We start from the raw sequence: 20,512 nt of genomic DNA on the forward strand, positions 1-20,512 counted from the left end.
TTTACAGTTGGCACTTCAGTTTGCATTCTGCTGTCAATGGAGATGAGGCACAGGTTGTTAGGATGCAGGCGGGAACTTTGGTAGGAATGCCACTGCTAAAATCTTTCAGTTCTGATTGCAACCACTCTGTGGTAAAATAACATGCAAAAACTCACGGTAAATACCGCAAAATAAAGAACGTTAACTTGTGCTGTATTTAACGTGCATTTTTTGTGAATTGCATGTTCCTGAGTTAAGTAGAGCATTATTTTAACCCAAGTAATCATGTGGTATTTAACACTAAGTGAATTGACCCCATATTCCCAGATTTCAGCCCAGAACCATCCATAGCAGAAGTGCAAGGAGCACTGGTCATGGTAAATTGTGTGCTGGCCCCTGGCAATGCAAACACTGACTTCTTTCAAGTGGGAAAGGGTGGGTTGGTAGCTACTAGCTGGCATGGGAATGCAAAAGTATACTGCTAAAGAGAAGCCTGATCAAAGTGGATAACCTGTAAGCGAACCTGACATTCTGTGCTACTTGTACCTGGAGCAGCCCTTTCAAGAAAAGACATGAAGTGCATGGATTAGTCCTGTGAGCAGCACATTCTATACACATACAAGACCACAGAGAGCACAACGGCTGGTCTTGCAGCAGAAGATTGTGACAATATTTTTGCTTGCAGCTGTGGTGCAGCCCCATTGTTCTCAATGGGCAAGTTTGACAGGCAGCGCTGCCTAACAAACTCTGCAGCTTGAGTTAAAATTGTTCTGCTGCATCAAATGTATCATGTGTCCTAAGGTGCTGTCCATCACTTAGGATACTGCTTCCTGTGTGAGAAAGCCATAAATACAAAAAATATCTGCTGACCCTACTAAAATCCAGTGAGATTGCAAGTTCCTGTATATTCTGCAAAGTAATCTCAAGCAATTTTATAAACTTTGCCCAGTTAACCTCTATGAGCTACAGAACGCTTCCCTTCTATGTTATGTATATGAAGCTAAGTAGTGTTATGTATTCCTAACTCACTTTCTATCCTAGAGTGATAACGCTGCACCTCCATAGATACAGTACAGAGAGTTAGTTAGCCACCGTCCAACAGGTGTTATGACTGGGATGATTGGGTAAAAAAAAAAAGAACACACCTAATAAAAAGAAAACGAATGCAGCCAGCACATCTAGGGCCTGGTAAGTAGTAACATATTATTTTGTTCTGGGGTTTAGATACACTTTAATACATGCTAATCAGTAATAACGAATGGCATATATTTTTACAGTACTTCCTGATGAGTTGACTTGAGGAAATGTCACTGCCCTCTGTCTTTTACAAGCCATTCTGCATATTACAACAGTTTAATGTAAGCCTCAACATAGCAATGCGGACCTCTCCAATACATTTTCACTTTCAAAGATGTGATAATTGCAGCTGGGAAGCGTTGGCCTTGATTTTTTTTTACTTAACCTATTAAGAGAAGGGGCTTTTCATTTCAAGTGTAATTCAGAGACGTGCAAATTGCTTTCTAAAGTGAGTTTTAGCTAATGCTAAAGAAGAAGATTCTCTCTTGTTCTGGCTCCGTCAAATGCAGTGTGATTTACTTGGAGATTCTGCACGTTCTAGGATGATGCAAGCAATTCCCATATCTAGCCATTAATTGTTTAATCAAACCTGACAAGAGTTCTTCACGCGACCTGCTCTCTGCATGAGAAACTGGTAGAGTTATAAGACAGGAAACCTTTTACGAGAAACAGCCAGATCAGCAGGCGTGAATTCGGCCTTGTAGGATTTAATCTTCCACCTTGATTGAACTCCTATTACTCCAAAGTCCTCTCATTCCGCAGAGACTCCGCTTATTCCTTTTCCAGTACAATCTACCTCTCAGTTTCAATTACACCTCCACTTATATCTGTCTGCAGCCTTTAACCCCTTTGTATCCATCTGGCATGTGCTTCAACTGACAGCCTCTAGATGTCTGCTGACATTTAATATCTGTGATCAGTAAATATGAAATACCTAGCAATGAAGGAATGGAATTGTTAAGACTGCCTGTAGACAGAAATAAAAAAGTGACATAAAGCAAAACCACAGAACATGAGAACAAAACGACAAAGCTGTGACTTACGTGTGAACATTGTCAGAAACCACGGAATTGCATATAGCTGGAAAAGAACAAAGACACAATCAGTCTGAACAATGATATCTGGAAAACAACTGTTATAACAAGTACACCACACTAAAAGTTATAGCTTTAATACATGTGAGGTATATTACAAACTGTGTCACTCAAATAGGACAAGTCAATTTCCTTCTTTAATGCAGACTTGTCATGAACTCCCCGCTGTTGCGCAGTAGGCATTCTCCTATGTTGAAACTCAATCATTACTTCTACCCATTACTTTGATCTGTGCTTCTGCCCAAACCAGCATCCTGGGCAAAATTTGAAAAAAGTTTATGCCTCCTCACAGAGAGGCATGCCCCCCCCGTCCCAGCCATGCGACAATGATTGGGTCTTGAGGATGGTCACTGAGGCACAAAACAGTGGAGGTGATAGATAAAGCACAGAAGAACACCTCTTACATGACGAGGAAGATGTTCTAACAGATGTGCTTTACATTTACTGAAGGCAAAAAAAAAAAGGAAGATATTCTAACATGTGCGTTACACTTACTGAAGGCGAAAAAAATGAGATCAATGAAAAAGGAGTTTACATAATGGTCATGCTGCTGCAAGATCTTTTCGTCACCCGACATAATCCATTGTTGAGTGCCTGTTAGGCATGTTGCCATAACCAGCCAATGGTGGCTGCCATAAGAAACAGAAAAAGAAGGGAAATTTTTCATCTGGTAGAGCAACTGTCTAAAAGGGGTTTTACTCACATTGGAATGATATCCTTTCACTTTCTGTTGAGCACTCAGGGAAAACTCAATTAAAGTGGAGTTCCACCCTAAAATGGAACTTCCACTTTTTGGAATCCTCCCCGTCTCTGGTGTCACATTTGGCACCTTTCAGGGGGGAGCAGATACTTGTCTAATACAGGTATTTGCTCCCACTTTCTGGCATAGATGATTGCAGTGACCTACGCCACTTCCTGTCGCCTACTCTGTCCTCCCCAGCTGTCTTCTGGGAAACACACAGGTCCCAGAAGACAGCAGGGACCAATGAGGACGCGCAGCGCGACTCGTGCATGCACAGTAGGGAACCAGGAAGTGAAGCCGCACGGCTTCACTTTCTAATTCCCTTATTGAGGATGGCGGCGGTGGCAGCAGCTGAGAGCCGACGGACAGATCAGCTTCGGCTGCCGACATCGTGGGCTCCCTGGACAGGTAAGTGTCCATATATTAAAAGTCAGCAGCTGCAGTATTTGTAGCTGCTGGCTTTTAATATTTTTTTTTTCGGCGGACCTCCGCTTTAAACAGATGGCAAAAAGAGCTGACAGTGGTTTGAGGACAGGGGTTGAGAACCACTGCTGTAAAATGACATGCTTCCTGGGCACCTCCCCTATAACACTACCCCACAGTTTTGTAGTAAGCAATGCAGAGCAACCAAAGGATGGAAGGGAGGGTGGCCTGTGTCCTGTTCTGAACTTCAAGATATGGAATACAGTTAAAATTTCTATTTTTCTAATCACACAGAGCACGACACAGGCAGAGTATTCATATACCCTCAGGCATCACCAAGCAATGAATAAGAAGGGTGTGCAACAACTAGGCAAAACTGAGCCAACAGGCTGGATAGCAATAAGGGTCAGAAAAGGACCTGACTTCAAAGTGCCATTGCAAGAACCTTGTAGCTGAAAGCCGCAGTCACAGAAAATTGGACATCCATGTGGTAGAACCTTGAGAAGGTATCAACTGAGCACCAGGTGGCAGCCTTACACAGCTGGGCTACTGTTATTGATATTTCTGATTGAGACACTGAAAATAAAAGTTAAAGGGGTTGTAAAGGTTCGTGTTTTTTCACCTTAATACATCCTTTGCATTAAGGTGAAAAAACACCTGGCATTGACAGCCCCCCAGCCCCCCCATTTACTTACCTGAGCCCGTTCACCTGATGTGCGCATCCCCCGGCGCCCTCTTCTCCACAGAGTTTGGCCGTTGATTGGATAGACAGGATAGATTGATAGCAGCGCAGCCATTGGCTCGCGCTGCTGTCAATCACATCCAATGACGCGGCCGCCGGGGGACGGGACAGAGTCATACACTCTGTGTCTTGGACGCAGCGTGTATGACAGGGAGCGCGCCCGCAAGCTAAACCCCTCGGGATAGAGCTTCCCAGAGGGGGGTTAGCTATTGCGGGGAGGAGCAGAGACAGCCGCCGAGGGACCCCAGAACAGGAGGATCGGGGCCATTCTGTGCAAAACAAACTGCACAGTGGAGGTAAGTATAACATGTTTGTTATTTAAAAAAAAAAAAACCCATACAACGCCTTTAACTCTGCATATGCAGGAACAGATTCACAGGACGCAATCACTGTGTTTAAAGTATTCGTTCTGACAAAATGTATTATTACATTCTATTTTATACAGAAGAAAAGAAAGGGGGAGGTGTGAGATGTTATTAAAAAAAATAGCGAATAGAATAATGTCACATTTCCTATGTCATCAACTATGCTTATGCTTAACAGTTGCAAAACTAAAACCTTGAGAAGGCAGGGCGAGAGAGAGAGTCTGTGATGTGTGAAGGACACGGAAACATTGGAATCAAGATTAAGTCTCTTGAGGTATTCCCCTGTGGGGTACTCATGGAGTGGGGTGCAGAGCAGAATATAGGATGTGTGTCAAGGAGGAGAATGCAGTAACTTAGGTGTAGACCGTTCTGTAGAGAATCCTTGTGGTGAAAGGGCAGTATGAATCACCTGAATACCTTATAAGGGCTCTAGGATATCATTCAAATATCACCCCAGTCTTTACCATAATGATCAGAAGCATACAGGGTGACCCAGTTTTACATGTCTGTCACACAGGATTGCTTATAAAGTCCAGGCTTCGACCATCACTGTAAGCAAACCTCTGACGGTACCTTCAGTGAGCAAGCTCTATAGGGTTGGACCACAGCCTTGGACCTTTACAGCACCCTGCAACACAACTGATGACAACACATGTTGCATTAAGTGCTAAGGTGATTACCCATGCAGAATCTAGTGCCCTATGCAACATTACAGGCCCATAAAGCGTGGGGTCTGGGTACAGCTCCCAAGGCTTACTAAGGTTGTGCCCATCTGGATGTACTGCTTCTACTTGTGGCATTAGAATGCAGTGAGGAGTTGACTGAAAAACTGACAGACAAAATAATAATGAAATAAAATTAGGTGGTTGAAGGAGAAGAGGTTCATCACCTTAGGACTCTAGCAAAAAAAGAAAAATCCTGAGGACTCACAGGACTGGGGTTAGTGTGGAGTGGAGTAGGGTTTTAAAGGAGGCAAGAAAAAAACTGCTAATAGTGACTTTTTTTTACATGTTCACTACTCTTTGCAATGCTTTCATGCCACTTTGCAATGCTTTCATGTTCACTACTCTTTGCAATGCTTTCATGCCACAAGCACAAACTATAGTATCTCACAAAAGTGAGTACACCCCTCACATTTTTGTAAATATTTTATTATTTCTTTTCATGTGACAACACTGAAGAAATGACATTTTACTACAATGTAAAGTAGTGAGTGCATGGCTTGCTGTCCCCTCAAAATAACTCAACACACAGCCATTAATGTCTAAATCGCTGGCAACAAAAGTGAGTACACCCAAAAGTGAAAATGTCCAAATTGGGCCCAATTAGCCATTTTCCCTCCCCGGTGTCATGTGACTCGTTAGTGTTACAAGGTCTCAGGGGAGCAGGTGTCATCGCTCTCACTCTCTCATACTGGTCACTTGAAGTTCAACATGGCACCTCATAGCAAAGAATTCTGTGAGGATTTGAAAAAAAGAATTGTTGCTCTACCTAAAGATGGCCTAGCTAAAGGAAAATTGCCAAGACCCTGAAACTGAGCTGCAGAATAATGTCAAAGACCAGACATCAGTTTAACAGGACAGATTCCACTCAGAACAGGCCTTTCCATGGTTGACCAAAGAAGTTGAGTGCACATGCTCAGCGTCATATCCAGAGGTTGTCTTTGGGAAATAGATGTATGAGTGCTGTCAGCATTGCTGCAGAGTTTGAAGGGGAGGGGGATCAGCATGTCAGTGCTCAGACCATACGCCGCACACTGCATCAAATTAGTCTGCATGGCTGTCATCCCAGAAGGAAGTCTCTTCTAAGGATGATGCACAAGAAAGCCCACAAATAGTTTGGTGAAGACAAGCAGACTAAGGACATGGGTTACTGGAACCATGTCCTGTGGTCTGATGAAACCAAGATAAACTTATTTGGTTTAGATGGTGTCAAGTGTGTGTGTGTGTGTGTTTGTGTGTGTGTGTGGCAACCAGATGAGAAGTACAAAGACAAGTTTGTCTTGCCTACAGTCAAGCATGGTGGTGGAAGTGTCATGGTCTGGGGCTGCATGAGTGCAGTGACATACTAAAGCAAAGCATGATCCCCTCCCTTTGGAGACTTGGCCTCAGGGCAGTATTCCAACATGATAACGACCCCAAACACACCTCCAAGATGACCACTGCCTTGCTAAAGAAGCTGAGGGTAAAGGTAATGGACTGGCCAAGCATGTCTCCAGACCTAAACCCTATTGAGCATCTGTGGGGCATCCTCAAATGGAAGGTGGAGGAGCGCAAGGTCTCTAACATCCATCAGCTCCGTGATGTCATCATGTAGGAGTGGAAGAGGACTCCAGTGGCAGCCTGTAAAGCTCTGATGCATTCCATGCGCAGGAGGGTTAAGGCAGTGCTGGAAAATAATGGTGGCCACACAAAATTTTGACCCATTTTCACTTAGGGGTGTACTCACTTATTATTATCATTAATGGCTGTGTGTTGAGTTATTTTGAGGGGACAGCAAATTTACATGGTTATACAAGCTGTACACTCACTACTTTACATTGTAGCAAGGTGTCATTTCTTCAGTTGTCACATAAAAAGATATAATAAAATATTTACAAAAATGTGAGGGGTGTACTTACTTTTGTAAGATACTGTATAAAAATGAAAATTACATATACAGTATTACACATGAACAAAAAAGATAGATCAGAGATTCTATCATAAAAGATGAATACATTTTTATTAACGTGCCTTGCAGTAGTTTGGTAGGCCTGGGAAAGGATTTTGAAGGAAAGGAGGCCTGCTTACTAGAGTATACTGTGCAGAAAAAACATGGAGAAATTATAAATGTGATTTTCGTGCTTCAAGCATCTTGTGGCTATGGACAAGAGCCTTGAAGAGCACTTGTCAGTTAACAGGTGCAGGAAGTTTTTTCTTTCGATGGTGCTAAATGAAAAAGCAAAAGCCTCACTTTCCCACTGTTATTGCAAGGGATTCAGTAGATTCAAGAGAGAAGAAAGCCATTATGCAAGAAGAAATGTGGGATGGTTAATGAAATGATTAGTTCTTTGTGTGTGTGCTTTTTAAGCAGGAAATCAGCAAGTAAAATCAACGTAAGGAAAAACGGTTTATATGGCAAAATTTGCCTAACAATACTGTGCACTATCTGTCTAAATGTTTTCAAGAATAGAGGGGAGAACCCAGTCAGCACTGCTTAACAGCACATATACATGTGTGAGGGTCAGCTAGAAAAGAAGGCAATAAGTCTTCTGCAAGACAAGGCACAAAGGCCAGCAAGTAAAAATATTTTACATACTTGCAGCATTTTCCTTTCCATAAACAATATTTTATTCACTTGCAAGGTGTGTTTGAACTTGCTAGCAAATTTGACTTCTTCAGAAATAGTCAATTACCTAGCAAAGCCCACTAACTCCTTGCGCGTCATTGCCTTATCCACTTCTAGGAGTGTTAATTACAACCTGTGCTAGCCTAGCATCTCTGCATCTCCCATTCATTAAATGCATTTTTATGTAGCTGTCGAAAGAGAAGTAAAGGGGAATACCTGACCGAAACCACCTGACAATTTCTTATTTCTTTTGGGGTATTGTTAGATCTGTGCACTTCCTGGGACATTCAGCATTCCAATAGTTTTATGCCATACTCTTATGCAACCTAACCTCTTTGGAAGTAAAGTAAGCAAACATGTCAAAAACATAGGCAATTCAGACTGAGCATAAAGTTAAAGTATATGTAAAAAAAATTTCTTAGACTTGGATAGAGTGGTGAGGGGTTAGAACTGCGGTGGCGTGTTTATTGCTCAAACACAAGAGCAAATTGGCACTGGATTCAGATATTTCAAGGGTCACTAACACTGTCATTGGCCACACTGGTTCCAGGTCAGACCATCCAATGAAGCCACATGATTGACGTAACACGTAAGGGGTGGAGCTGGTGACATCACAACTTAAAGCACATAAGCAAGATTCTTTGCTAGCAGCCTGGCTGCACAAACATAGATCTTAGGGAGCCAGTGCATGTTTGTTTGTAGTTTAAAAGCACCTTTTGCCAAAATAAAAGGTTGTGAAATATACTTTTCTATACAATCCAGGAATAAGAAGGAAGATCATGGAGACTGAGGACACAAAGGAAAGGAGTGCGATAACCCATGGTGAAAGAGAATCAAGTGAGCACATGTATGGCCCCTAATTTAAAGGGGAAGGCACTGTTTGGCCTATTATGACCTATAGGTCAAATTAAAAAGGTGAGAATTTGGTGTATAAGATGGAAGACACAAGAGTGATCATGTGTGAGGAGTGGCAAGTGCACAATGAAAGTGATTTGAAAGTCTGTCACAAAAGATATGTAAAGCACAGAAATTGGAACAGAATATATCCAATCCCTGTCCAAATCATGCCACCTTAACCTTCGAAACATAAGCAGAATATGCCCCTTTTTAACCAATGAAACCACCAAGCTTCTAGTTTACTCTCTGGTTATCTCTCTCCTTGACTACTGCAACTCCCTCCTCATTGTATTATCTTTACATTGGCCATCCCCCCTTCAGTCCATCATGGAAGACTCATCCAAGACTCATCCACCTTAACAACCGTTCAGTGTCCCCCGCCCCTCTTTGCCAATCCCTTCACTGGCTTCCAACAAATAAAATTTACTAACAATAACTTACAATGCCATCCACAACTCTGCCCCCAGCTACACCACTAGTCTGATCTCAAAATATCAACAAAGCTGCCTTTTTCGTTCCTCCCAAGACCTCCTGCTCTCCTCCCATGCTCACCTCCAGGATTTCTCCAGAGCTTCTACCAGCCTTTAGAACTCCCTACCCAAATCTGTCCGACTGTCTCCTAATCTATCCATCTTTAGATGATCCCTTAAAAAACCCTTCTCTTTAAAGAAGCCTATCCTGCTTCTAACTAATACACTGTTTTACTTTCTCCGTCAGCTCATCCCCACAGCCCCATTACCTTTTGTATCAATTGACCCACCCTCTTAGATTGTAAGCTCTAATGAGCAGGCCCTCTGATTCCTCTTGTACCAAACTGTATTGTAACTCTAATGTCTGCCTTCATTTTGTAAAGCGCTGTGCAAACTTTTGGCGCTATATAAATCCTGTATAACAATAATAATAATAATAATAATAATAATAATATTATATGTATGGCACAGAAAGAGTGTGTTATAACATGTGAAAATGTCACACATATAAAATGTTGCTTCATCTGATTTTGAGTTATATTGTATAGGATTTAATTTTTTTTGGTGTTTTTAAGTGTATATAGCAGAATTTATTCAGCATGCAGGGTTGTCAGTTAGCGTAAAACATATAGGGAACAGAGCCTCCCTTATTTGTGAAATAGCACTGAAGGATGGTGTGTGGAGTACTGGTTGTGTAAGTTGCAGCTCAAATGAATAGAGACACCGAAAAATAGAGGAGAGTTGTTTCTGATTGCAGAGGAGTCTACTGATAAATATAACTGCGGTTCAATGCCTAAAGTTTGTATTGTACATGAGCTACCTTTGAGGTAAAAATTGAGTGCTTTTGGCTGCAGAGATTTCAAAAGAAGTTCCTGAAAAATGTCTGCTTTCCATAGGCTAAAACAAAAACGTCTGAATACACAAGAAAAAATGTGCAAAATGAACAAAATATTAAGCTCACACAAGGTGTGAATGTAGCCTAAATAAGTCTTCAATCACCTCTGTGGCAGAGGGCATTGTGAAGAAATTTATCATCAAAGTTCACAATAGATCCACAGAAATCACAAATTCTTTCTCCAACTATAGTCTTTCTTTGCGATCTTCAAGGAGATTTAAGCACAAACTGAATCGTACAGAAACAACACTTAAAAAGTATATTTAAAGCAAAAAACTTTTTTTTATTTTTTTCAACTTTTGAATAGAATGTTGAAGGCTTAGACATTCTGTCAAACTTTCATTGCTGTCTGTGTTCCCACTGCTAAGATTCACTATCACTTATGGTCCTTGTGACAGCTGATTCCAGCACAAAAATTGATTTTAAATTCATAGTAGAAGGTAAGTGGAAAATCTTCAAATGGGGAAAACTATTTTAATGACAACTAAGATAGGTGATCCCCTTCACTTTGGAGAGATCCTCTCTTCCTGATATTTCTATGGGACAGGAAATTATAGAAAATCTCCCTGACAGGATACAGCCAGCAAAAATAAAAAAAAATCTTTATACAGAATTGTATTTAAACTATGTTTTTAAAACCTTAATAAATGAAGAGAAGAAAACACTGGCAGACCACTCAACATACCTGGCCCCGATAAGGTACAGAATATTGTGCTCCTGGACTTCTCCTTATGTATTAGATTCAAGATTCAAACCATCTTACAGTTAAACAAATTCTTTATAAGAATTCACTGAGAAATTTCAAATGATCTGACAGTTGGGCTTTTTGAAGAGTTCTCTCCAACAGGTTTAGGAGAACAGTATTTTGTACTTTATGGAGTAGGTAATGCAAGAGGGTCTTCATTGGCAGTGTCTACCTTCTATGCCCTTGTTTATTGGATTCATTTAAATATTGTAGGAACACATGTATCAGTTGATATGCCTCTCTTTAGTGCCAAGTCTATAGATGGTACTGGCCATAGCACACATCTACAAATGTGTGAACAGCAAATGTAGAATAAAGTAATGAGCCAACATTACTGGAACTACAGTAGAAGTGTTCTTTGAATTCCCTTAAAATTTACTTTAAAACTATAGATACAGGTATAAAAATGCTTCAGTCCTGACTAAATGTCTTAACAAAGCTGTGCATTAGGCATTTTAAATTCTAAATTTACAGGTGCCGCCCTATGGCTTCACTGTGTCTTGTAGCAAGAGCTTGGGGTGCAGACAAGGACAGAGCTCGTCCCAGCTCTAGACATCTAATGGAAATAGGAAAAGTCCTGGAAGTTGCAAATCTATGCAAAACCTCGTAAGAGGGTGTGTGACAGCCTCAGACCGGGCTCCAACCAGACCACGCCCCCAGCGCATTTCACTCCACCCATGGAGCTTTGCTGCATTTGGCTGAATCTAAGCTGACAGTACATGTCTAAACACTGCAGAATTCATCGGGCTGCTTCTGCCTTCTGTCACATAAAAAAAACAATGACCAGTGCCACTGGAAGCTATGCATGCCATTGCCATCACACTGCCTCCACCATATATTACAGATGACGTTGTGTGCTTTGGATCATGAGCTGTTCCAAACCTTCTTAACACTTTTTCCTTTCCATCATTCTAGTACAGATTAATCTTAGTTTCATCTGTCCAAAGAATGCTTTTCCAGAACTGGTCTGGCTTTTTTTTATATGTTTTTTGGCAAAGTCGAATCTGGCTTTTCTATTCTTCAGTCTTATGAATGGCTTGCACCTTGTGGTAAACCCTCTGTATTTGCTCTTGTGAAGTCTTCTCTTAATTGTAGACTTTGACAATGATATGCCCACCTCATGGAGAGTGTCCTTCACTTGTCTGGATGTTGTAAATGGGTTTTTCTTTACCATAGAGAGGATTCTGCGATTATCCACCTCTGTTGTCCTCCATGGATGTGCAGGCCTTTTTATGTTGCTGAGCTCACCAGTGCGTTTTTCTTTCCTCAGAATGTACCAAACAGTTGATTTGGCCACTTCTAATGTTGCTGCCATCTCTCTGATGAATTTGTTTTGTTTTTGAAGCCTTACAATGGCCTGTTTCACTTGCATGGACAGCTGCTTTGAACACATGATGCAGGTTCACAGCAAGATTCCAAATGCAAATACGACACTTATGCCGCGTACACACGGTCAGATTTTCCAACGGAAAATGTTCGATGGGAGATCTTTTTGAAATTCTGACCGTGTGTAGGCTCCATCGGACATTTTCCATTGGAATTTCCGTCGCACAAAATTTGAGAGCTGGTTCTCAAATTTTCCGACACCAAAATCAAAATCGGAATCAAGCAGAAGAGCCGCACTGGCTATTGAACTTCATTTTTCTCGCCTCGTCGTACATCACCGCGTTCTTGACGTTCGGGATTTCCGACAAGATTTGTGTGACCGTGTGTATGCAAGACAAGTCTGAGCCAACATCCGTCAGAAAAAAATATGGATTTTGTTGTCGGAATGTGCGATCATGTGTACGGGGCATTCGAATCAACTCCAGACCTTTTACCTTCTTAATTGATGAAGAAATAACGAAGGAGTAGCCCACACCTGGCCATGAAACAGCTTTTGATTCAATTGTCCAATTACTTTTGGTCCCTTGAAAAAGGGGATGGCTATTCTTAAGAGCTGTAATTACCCGAGTGTGCGCTTTCATTATATAACTATGTACAAATATATATGGACCCAACTGTGTGTGTGTGTGTGTGTGTGTGTATATATATATATATATATATATATATATATATATTCACAGTTGCGCTCATAAGTTTACATACCCTGGCAGAATTTATGATTTCTTGGCCATTTTTCATAGAATATGAATGATAACACAAAAACTTTTTTCACTCATGGTTAGTGTTTGGCTGAAGCCATTTATTATCAATCAAACTGTGTTTACAGTTTTTAAATCAAAATCAAAACAGAAACTATCCTGATCAAAAGTTTACATATCCCAGTTCTTAATATCGTGTATTGCCCCCTTTAACATCAGTGACAGCTTGAAGTCATTTGTGGTATTTGTGGATAAGGCTCTTTATTTTCTTAGATGGCAAAGCTGCCCATTCCTCTTGGCAAAAAGCCTCCAGTTCCTGTAAATTCTTGGGCTGTCTTGCATGAACTGCATGTTTGAGATCTCCCCAGAGTGGCTCAATGATATTGAGGTCAGGAGACTGAGATTGCCACTCCAGAACCTTCACTTCTGCTATAGCCAATGACAGGTCAACTTGGCCTTGTGTTTTGGATCATTGTAATGTTGGAATGTCGAAGTACGTCCCATGCACAGCTTCCTGGCTGATGAATGCAAATGTTCTCCAGTATTTTTTCATAACATACTGCATTCATCTTGCCATCAATTTTGACTAAATTTCCTGTGCCTTTGTAGCTTACTTATCCCCAAAATATCATCGATCCACCTCCGTGTTTCACAGTAGGAATGGTGTACCTTTCATCATAGGCCTTGTTGACTCCTCTCCAAATGTAGTGATTAAGGCGGTGGCGAAAAAGCTAAATTTTGGTCTCATCACTCCAAATTACTTTGTGCCAGAAGGTTTGAGGCTTGTCTCTGTGCTGTTTGGCGTATTGTAAGCGAGTAATTTTGTGGCATTTGCGTAGTAATGGCTTTCTTCTCGCCACTCGACCATGCAGCCCATCTTTCTTCAAGTGCCTCCTTATTGTGCATCTTGATACAGCCACACCACCTTTTCAGAGTGTCCTCTATTTCACCTGAAGTCATTTGTGGGTTTTTCTTTGCATCCCAAACTATTTTCCTGGCAGTTGTGGCTGAAATTTTAGATGGCCTACTTGACCGTGGTTTGCATTCAACCGAACCCCTCATTTTCCCCTTTTTGATTAGAGTTTGAACACTGCTGATTGGCACTCTCAATCAGCAGTGTTCAAGCTCTAATCAAGTTTTATATCCCTTTCCTGTTTTATACAGTTCAACTACCTTTTGCTGCAATAAGAAAATGAATTATTCCCCCCCTTTCTTTGCTTTTATACACTGGCATTGGACCTGGAAACCTTCCCCTTTTTTCCATGGATTGCTGAGCTGCACAGATGAGAAACTACCAGCTGCACAGACGAGAAACCACCAGCCATCTACTACAGGCGTCTGGATTTCGTTGAATGCTATTTTTCTTTCACGCTGTTACCTTACAGCGGTAAGGTAAGGGGCTAATTCACACAAAGGTGCAATTGCACTGAAGAAATCAACCACTAAGTCACTGTTTACATTCTCTGCACAGAGTGTTAACCGGAGCAGCACTTCACAGCTTCAGTTTACTCATCTCTATGGACACTATATTTTTTTATATTCACTTGAAGAGTCTTCTATTTGGACAATTTTAATTGCGTGCACTTTATCCATTCAGTCTGAAGATTATATGTCACTTTTGTCACTTTTATCACTTGCACTTTATATATTAGAATGTATTTAGGTTGTTTACATTATTGTTTGATTAGAATTTAGGACTTGATCTCAGATGCGTCCGACTTTTATCTACTTTGGTTTTACAACACCTTCTATATATCACTGTTATTTTAGTTTCTACCTAGAACGCAATACCAATGATTGATTTTTACCTTTTCCTGCAGATCCTTTGACAATTCTTTTGCTTTCCATGACTCAGAATTCAGAAACATCAGTGCAGCACTGGATGAAAGATGCAAGGGTCTGTCAGGAGTCCAGAAACTCATTGACCTTTTATACACACACACTAATTACAAGCAAACAGATCACAGGCGAGGATGGTTACCTTTAATATCCATTCAAACACCTTTGTGTCAATTTGTGTGCATGTTATCAGTCCAAAATCACCAGGGTATGTAACTTTTTATCAGGGTCATTTGGGTAGTTTCTGTTGTCATTATGATTTAAAAAGAGTAAACAAAGTTGATTGATAATAAATGGCTTCAGCTAAACACTAACCACGAGTGAAAGAAAAGTTTTTGTTTTATCATGCATATTCTCTGAAAAATCATAAATTCTGCCAGGTTATGTAAACTTATGAGCACAACCGTATATTTTATATATATATATATATATATATATATATATATATATATATACACACACACACACATACACACACACACAGTAAGGGAAAAAAGTATTTGATCCCCTGCTGATTTTGATTGTTTGCCCACTGACAAAGAAATGATCAGTCTATAATTTTAATGGTAGGTTTATTTTAACAGTGAGAGACTTAATAACAACAAAAAAATTCAGAAAAACGCAATTCAAAAAAGTTATGAAATTGATTTACATTTCAATGAGTGAAATAAGTATTTGACCCCTTCGCAAAATATGACTTAGTACTTGGTGGCAAGACCCTTGTTGGCAATCACAGAGGTCAGACATTTCTTGAAGTTGGCCACCAGGTTTGCACACATCTCAGGAGGGATTTTGTCCCACTCCTCTTTGCAGATCCTTTCCAAGTCATTAAGGTTTCGAGGCCAACGTTTGGTAACTCGAACCTTCAGCTCCCTCCACATATTTTCTATGGGATTAAAGGTCTGGAGACTGGCTTGGCCACTCCAGGACCTTAATGTGCTTCTTCTTGAGCCACTCCTTTGTTGCCTTGGACGTGTGTTTTGGGTCATTTACATGCTGGAATACCCATCCATGACCCATTTTCAAGGCCCTGGCTGAGGAAAGGAGGTTCTCACCCAAGATTTGATGGTACATGGCCCCGTTCATTGTCCCTTTGATGCGGTGAAGACGTCCTGTCCCCTTAGCAGAAAAACACCCCCAAAGCATAATGTTTCTACTTCCATGTTTGATGGTGGGGATGGTGTTCTTGGGGTCATAGGCAGCATTCCCCCTCCTCCAAACACGGCGAGTTGAATTGATGCCAAAGAGCTCGATTTTGGTCTCATCTGACAACAGCACTTACACCCAGTTCTCCTCTGAATCATTCATTTGCAAACGTCAGATGAGCCTGTACATGTGCTTTTTTGAGCAGGGGGACCTTGCGGGCGCTGCAGGATTCCAGTCCTTCACGGTGTAGTGTGTTACCAATTTTTTTCTTGGTGACTAGGGTCGCAGCTGCCTTGAGATCAATGACAAGATTCTCCCATCTAGTTCTGGGCTGATTCCTCACTGTTTTTATGATCATTGAAACTCCAGGAGGTGAGATCTTGCATGGAGCCACAGGCCGAGTGAGATTGACAGTTATTTTGTGTTTCTTCCATTTGCGAATAATCGCACCAACTGTTGTCACCCTCTCACCAAGCTGCTTGGTCTTGTAGCCTATTTCAGCCTTCTGTAGGTCTACAATCTTGTCCATGACATCCTTGGACAGCTCTTTGGTCTTGGCCATGGTGGAGAGATTGGAATCTGATTGCTTCTGTGGACAAGTATCTTTTATACAGGTAACAAGCTAAGATTAGGAGCACTCCCTTTAAGGGAGTGCTCCTAATCTCAGCTGGTTACCCTTATAGAAGACACCTGGGAGCCAGAAATCTTGCTGACTGATAGGTGATCAAATACTTATTTCACTCATTAAAATGCAAATCAATTTATGACTTTTTTGAAATGTGTTTTCCTGGATATTTTTGTTGTTATTCTGTCTCTCACTATTAAAATAAACCTACCATTAAAATATAGCCTAATCATTTCTTTGTCAGTGGGCAACCCTACAAAATCAGCAGGGGATTAAATACTTTTTTTATGGTAATTTTTTCCTCTTAGTTTTTTCCTCTTTTATGAATGTTATCAGGTGATAAAATCTCTTAAGAGGCTACTTATTAGCATGCAACAACTGATATCATAGCTTGATATAGGACTCCCACCCTTCGGAGACTGGGCCGCAGGGCAGTATTCCAACATGATCACGACCCCAAACACACCTCCAAGACAACCACTGCCTTTCTAAAGGAGCTGAGGGTAAAGGTGATGGACTGGCCAAGCATGTCTCCAGACCTTAACCCTACTGAGCATCTGTGGGGCATCCTCAAATGGAAGGACATCCACCAGCTGCGTGATGCCGTCATGGAGGAGTGAAAGAGGACTCCAGTGGCAACCTGTGAAGCTCTGGTGAACTCCATGCCCAAGAGGGTTAAGGCCCCTTTCACACGTGCGGATCCTGGGAGGATCCGTATTCAGCCATCCTTTTGCTCAGCGGGGATCGCTCCGTTGATCCCCGCTGAGCCGGGAAGATGACTAGTCCGTCTCTGCACACTGTGCAGAAACGGACCGGTCAGATCTCCGCTTTCCTCTATGGGGGGATCGGATGAAAACGGACCATCTGTCCGTTTTCATCTGATCCGATCCGCAGACGAATGGAAAAATAGGGTTATCCTCCGTCATCAGTTTCGGATCATAACGGAGACTGATGTCATCGGATGTTCATCCGCTATCCCATAGGGATACATGTATGTCCGTTTTTCACCCAAAAACGGATGGATGAAAAACGGACATACGGTCCACAGGTGTGAAAGGGCCCTAAGGCAGTGCTGGAAAATAATGAAGACCACACAAAATATTGACACTTTGTGCCCAATTTGGACATTTTCACTTGGGGGTGTACTCAGCGATTTAGACATTAATGGCCGTGTGTTGAGTTATTTTGAGGGGACAGCAAATTTACACTGTTATACAAGCTGTACACTCACTACTTTACATTGTAGGAAAGTGTCATTTCTTCAGTGTTGTCACATGAAAAGATATAATAAAATATTTACTTTTGTGAGATACTGTATATACATATACATATACATATACATACACACACACACACACACACACACACACATTCTTGGCAAAACAGTACAGCCCTGTCTCAGAGGGCAGGAGACCTGATTTTCCTCTGCTGAAGATTAATAACAGTTACAGGTCAAATTCTGTCCCCCAGTCTGTGACTAGACAATGAAAGAAGTAGAAGGTGACTGATGGGCACCTCTTTGGCACTCTGCTTTCCCCTTCTATCAGCATGTTTCTTGCCCTTCAGTAGTTGATACAGTAATGTATAAAATATTTATGATTATTTTTCTTAATTTACTTACTGTTGTATTGTGGTTGCTGTATTTTAAAATTAAAAGTTTTATAATATTGTTTTCTGAGCTCCAATGTTAGGTATGAAGTTTACATTTATCCAAAAATATATCTACAATTTAACATTAAATAGCTTTTGCTGCATTTTAAAATATATTCATAGGGACAGAGGAGTGAGCGGAAATTTGATGGTGGTCTGGTAAACTTTAAAATTATTTTTCTTTTATTTCTCACAATAAACATATAAATGTTAGAAGCTTTTTTAGTACCACAGTGCCCTCTAGCAGTAGAGGATAGTAAAACAAAACATCTTAAGAAATATTGTAGGAATAGCTTTAATTATATCTTCTAACATATGCAAAAAATATTACAAACAGAATAAAAAAAAAAAAAAAAAGCTAAATTATCTTCATACATACTGGACTAAACACTTCACAAAACACAATTGGTTTCTTTACACTATACAAACAGGTATGGCCTTATCAAATGTTGCTTACACTTCATTTATGAAAGAGGAACACAGTTTCATGCCTTATTAACTCTTATGCCCCGTACACACGGTCGGACATTGATTGGACATTCCGACAACAAAATCCTAGGATTTTTTCTGGCGGATGTTGGCTCAAACTTGTCTTGCATACACACGGTCACACAAAGTTGTTGGAAAATCTGATCACTCTGAACGCGGTGACGTAAAACACATACGTCGGGACTATAAACGGGGCAGTAGCCAATAGCTTTCATCTCTTTATTTATTCTGAGCATGCGTGGCACTTTGTGTGTCGGATTTGTGTACACATGATCGGAAATTCCGACCACTGATTTTGTTGTCGGAAAATTTTATAGCCTGCTCTCAAACTTTGCGTGTCGGAAAATCCGATGGAAAAAGTCCGATGGAGCCCACACACGGTCGGAATTTCCGACAACACGATCCGATCGCACATTTTCCGTCGGAAAATCCGACCGTGTGTACGGGGCATAAGAATGCTTTCTTTGCAATTTTGCTGAGTGATAAGATCCAAAAATGTTATAAGAGCACAGTTTTAATAAAAGTGTATCTTTGGTCAATATGTAAAATCCTATGTTCATTTTGACACTGTATTAAATATTTCTAGCCTACACAATAATGATAATTTTAAAGATATTTTGTCAAGATCCTCACACATTTAATTCCTTGAATTCTGTGACACATATTCACTATACCCTGTGTGTAGGCACTGCTGTGTCACAGAATTCACAGAGTCTGCCTTCTGAACAATCAAGGTGCTGAGGAGGAGTTTCAGGTGGAAAAGTCAGTACAGGGATCACTGCTTACAGTCTGCAAGGTACCATGGGATATGTAGTCCTTAGAAACGGGAAGTAGACAGCAAAGAAACTGCAAACCATGCAGGGAATCCAGGAAGATAAATCCATGAGATAGCCAGCTGACAGGCAGCACTCACAACAGGAGAGAAGATTTTAGTGACGTTATATTGGAGTGTCAAAAATAATGATTGTTGCTATTACAATGCTGATGACCATAAAAATGCTTTAAACTAAAGAAAGAAAAAAACATACCCTTCATCAGAACCTACTAGCCCCACTTACTAGGTAGACAGGTATCACTGCTATGCTGATAAGAGCCAATATGTTCTTCAATATTGGGAGTTTTTTTTGATGGGGAAAAAAAGGGGCAACCACCACCTCAAAACACTGGTGCACATTGCTGACAGGCAATATGCATTTTACCACTGTACTTCTAAGAAGTAATTTTAAGCAGGTATGTAGAAATTATTACTATTACAAAGGGAGATTTAGGGCAGGAAGTTACCAAGGTGTTGTCTCTGTAGAAAACCCACAGTTCTCTGGGAACACTTGATCTTTTTTTTTTTTTTTTTTTTTTTATGTTTATTTCGAAAAAAAAAAAAAAAAAGACTAGAAAATATATTAACTTAAAAATGAGCTAAAACATTTTATTATTCCTTTAAGAGCTACTTGTGCCTGGATATATACTGCACTTGTCTAGGGCACAACTTTCATATTGTAGATTGGCCAACTAAAAATTAGTTATGCCTTTTCAACATCTGCCATCTTAATGCTGATATACAGGCACAAATAAAAACTGAACTCTACAACACAACCCAAGTTATTTTTTCAGTACAGAGCAATGTTTTGGTCTTGGACTTCTGTCAATCAGGATTGATAAAGGTCCTCAAAGACCAAAAAACTATGTATACCCACTGCAACTTATTTGCAAGGTTTTTTGCTATTGCTTCATTGGTTATGCTCAACTCCATGACAGTTCTCTATGCTCACCTTTGTGACAATTTAAAGTGAGAAATCTGAAATCACTTTATAGTAACATCTAGGTCCCCTCTATACAACATCAGAAATATGATACCGATAGATCATGTTGCAATGCCAAATTTACGCAAGGGGTGACACTGCAAATAGACTCAGTAATTGCCAGTTC

General features: G+C 40.7%; 1 protein-coding gene across 1 annotated transcript in view; it reads right to left on the bottom strand.

Moving 5' to 3' along the window:
- TBCK (TBC1 domain containing kinase) overlaps positions 1-20,512 on the bottom strand; it is a 458,935-nt gene that overhangs the window by 214,500 nt on the left and 223,923 nt on the right. The window contains exon 21 of the mRNA XM_073601952.1: positions 2,100-2,136. Within this exon, the coding sequence (XP_073458053.1) occupies positions 2,100-2,136 (37 nt within the window). The remainder of the gene's footprint in view (positions 1-2,099; positions 2,137-20,512) is intronic.

Source organism: Aquarana catesbeiana, linkage group LG01, assembly GCF_042186555.1.
Source record: "Aquarana catesbeiana isolate 2022-GZ linkage group LG01, ASM4218655v1, whole genome shotgun sequence".
In the NCBI taxonomy this organism is placed as follows: domain Eukaryota; kingdom Metazoa; phylum Chordata; class Amphibia; order Anura; family Ranidae; genus Aquarana; species Aquarana catesbeiana.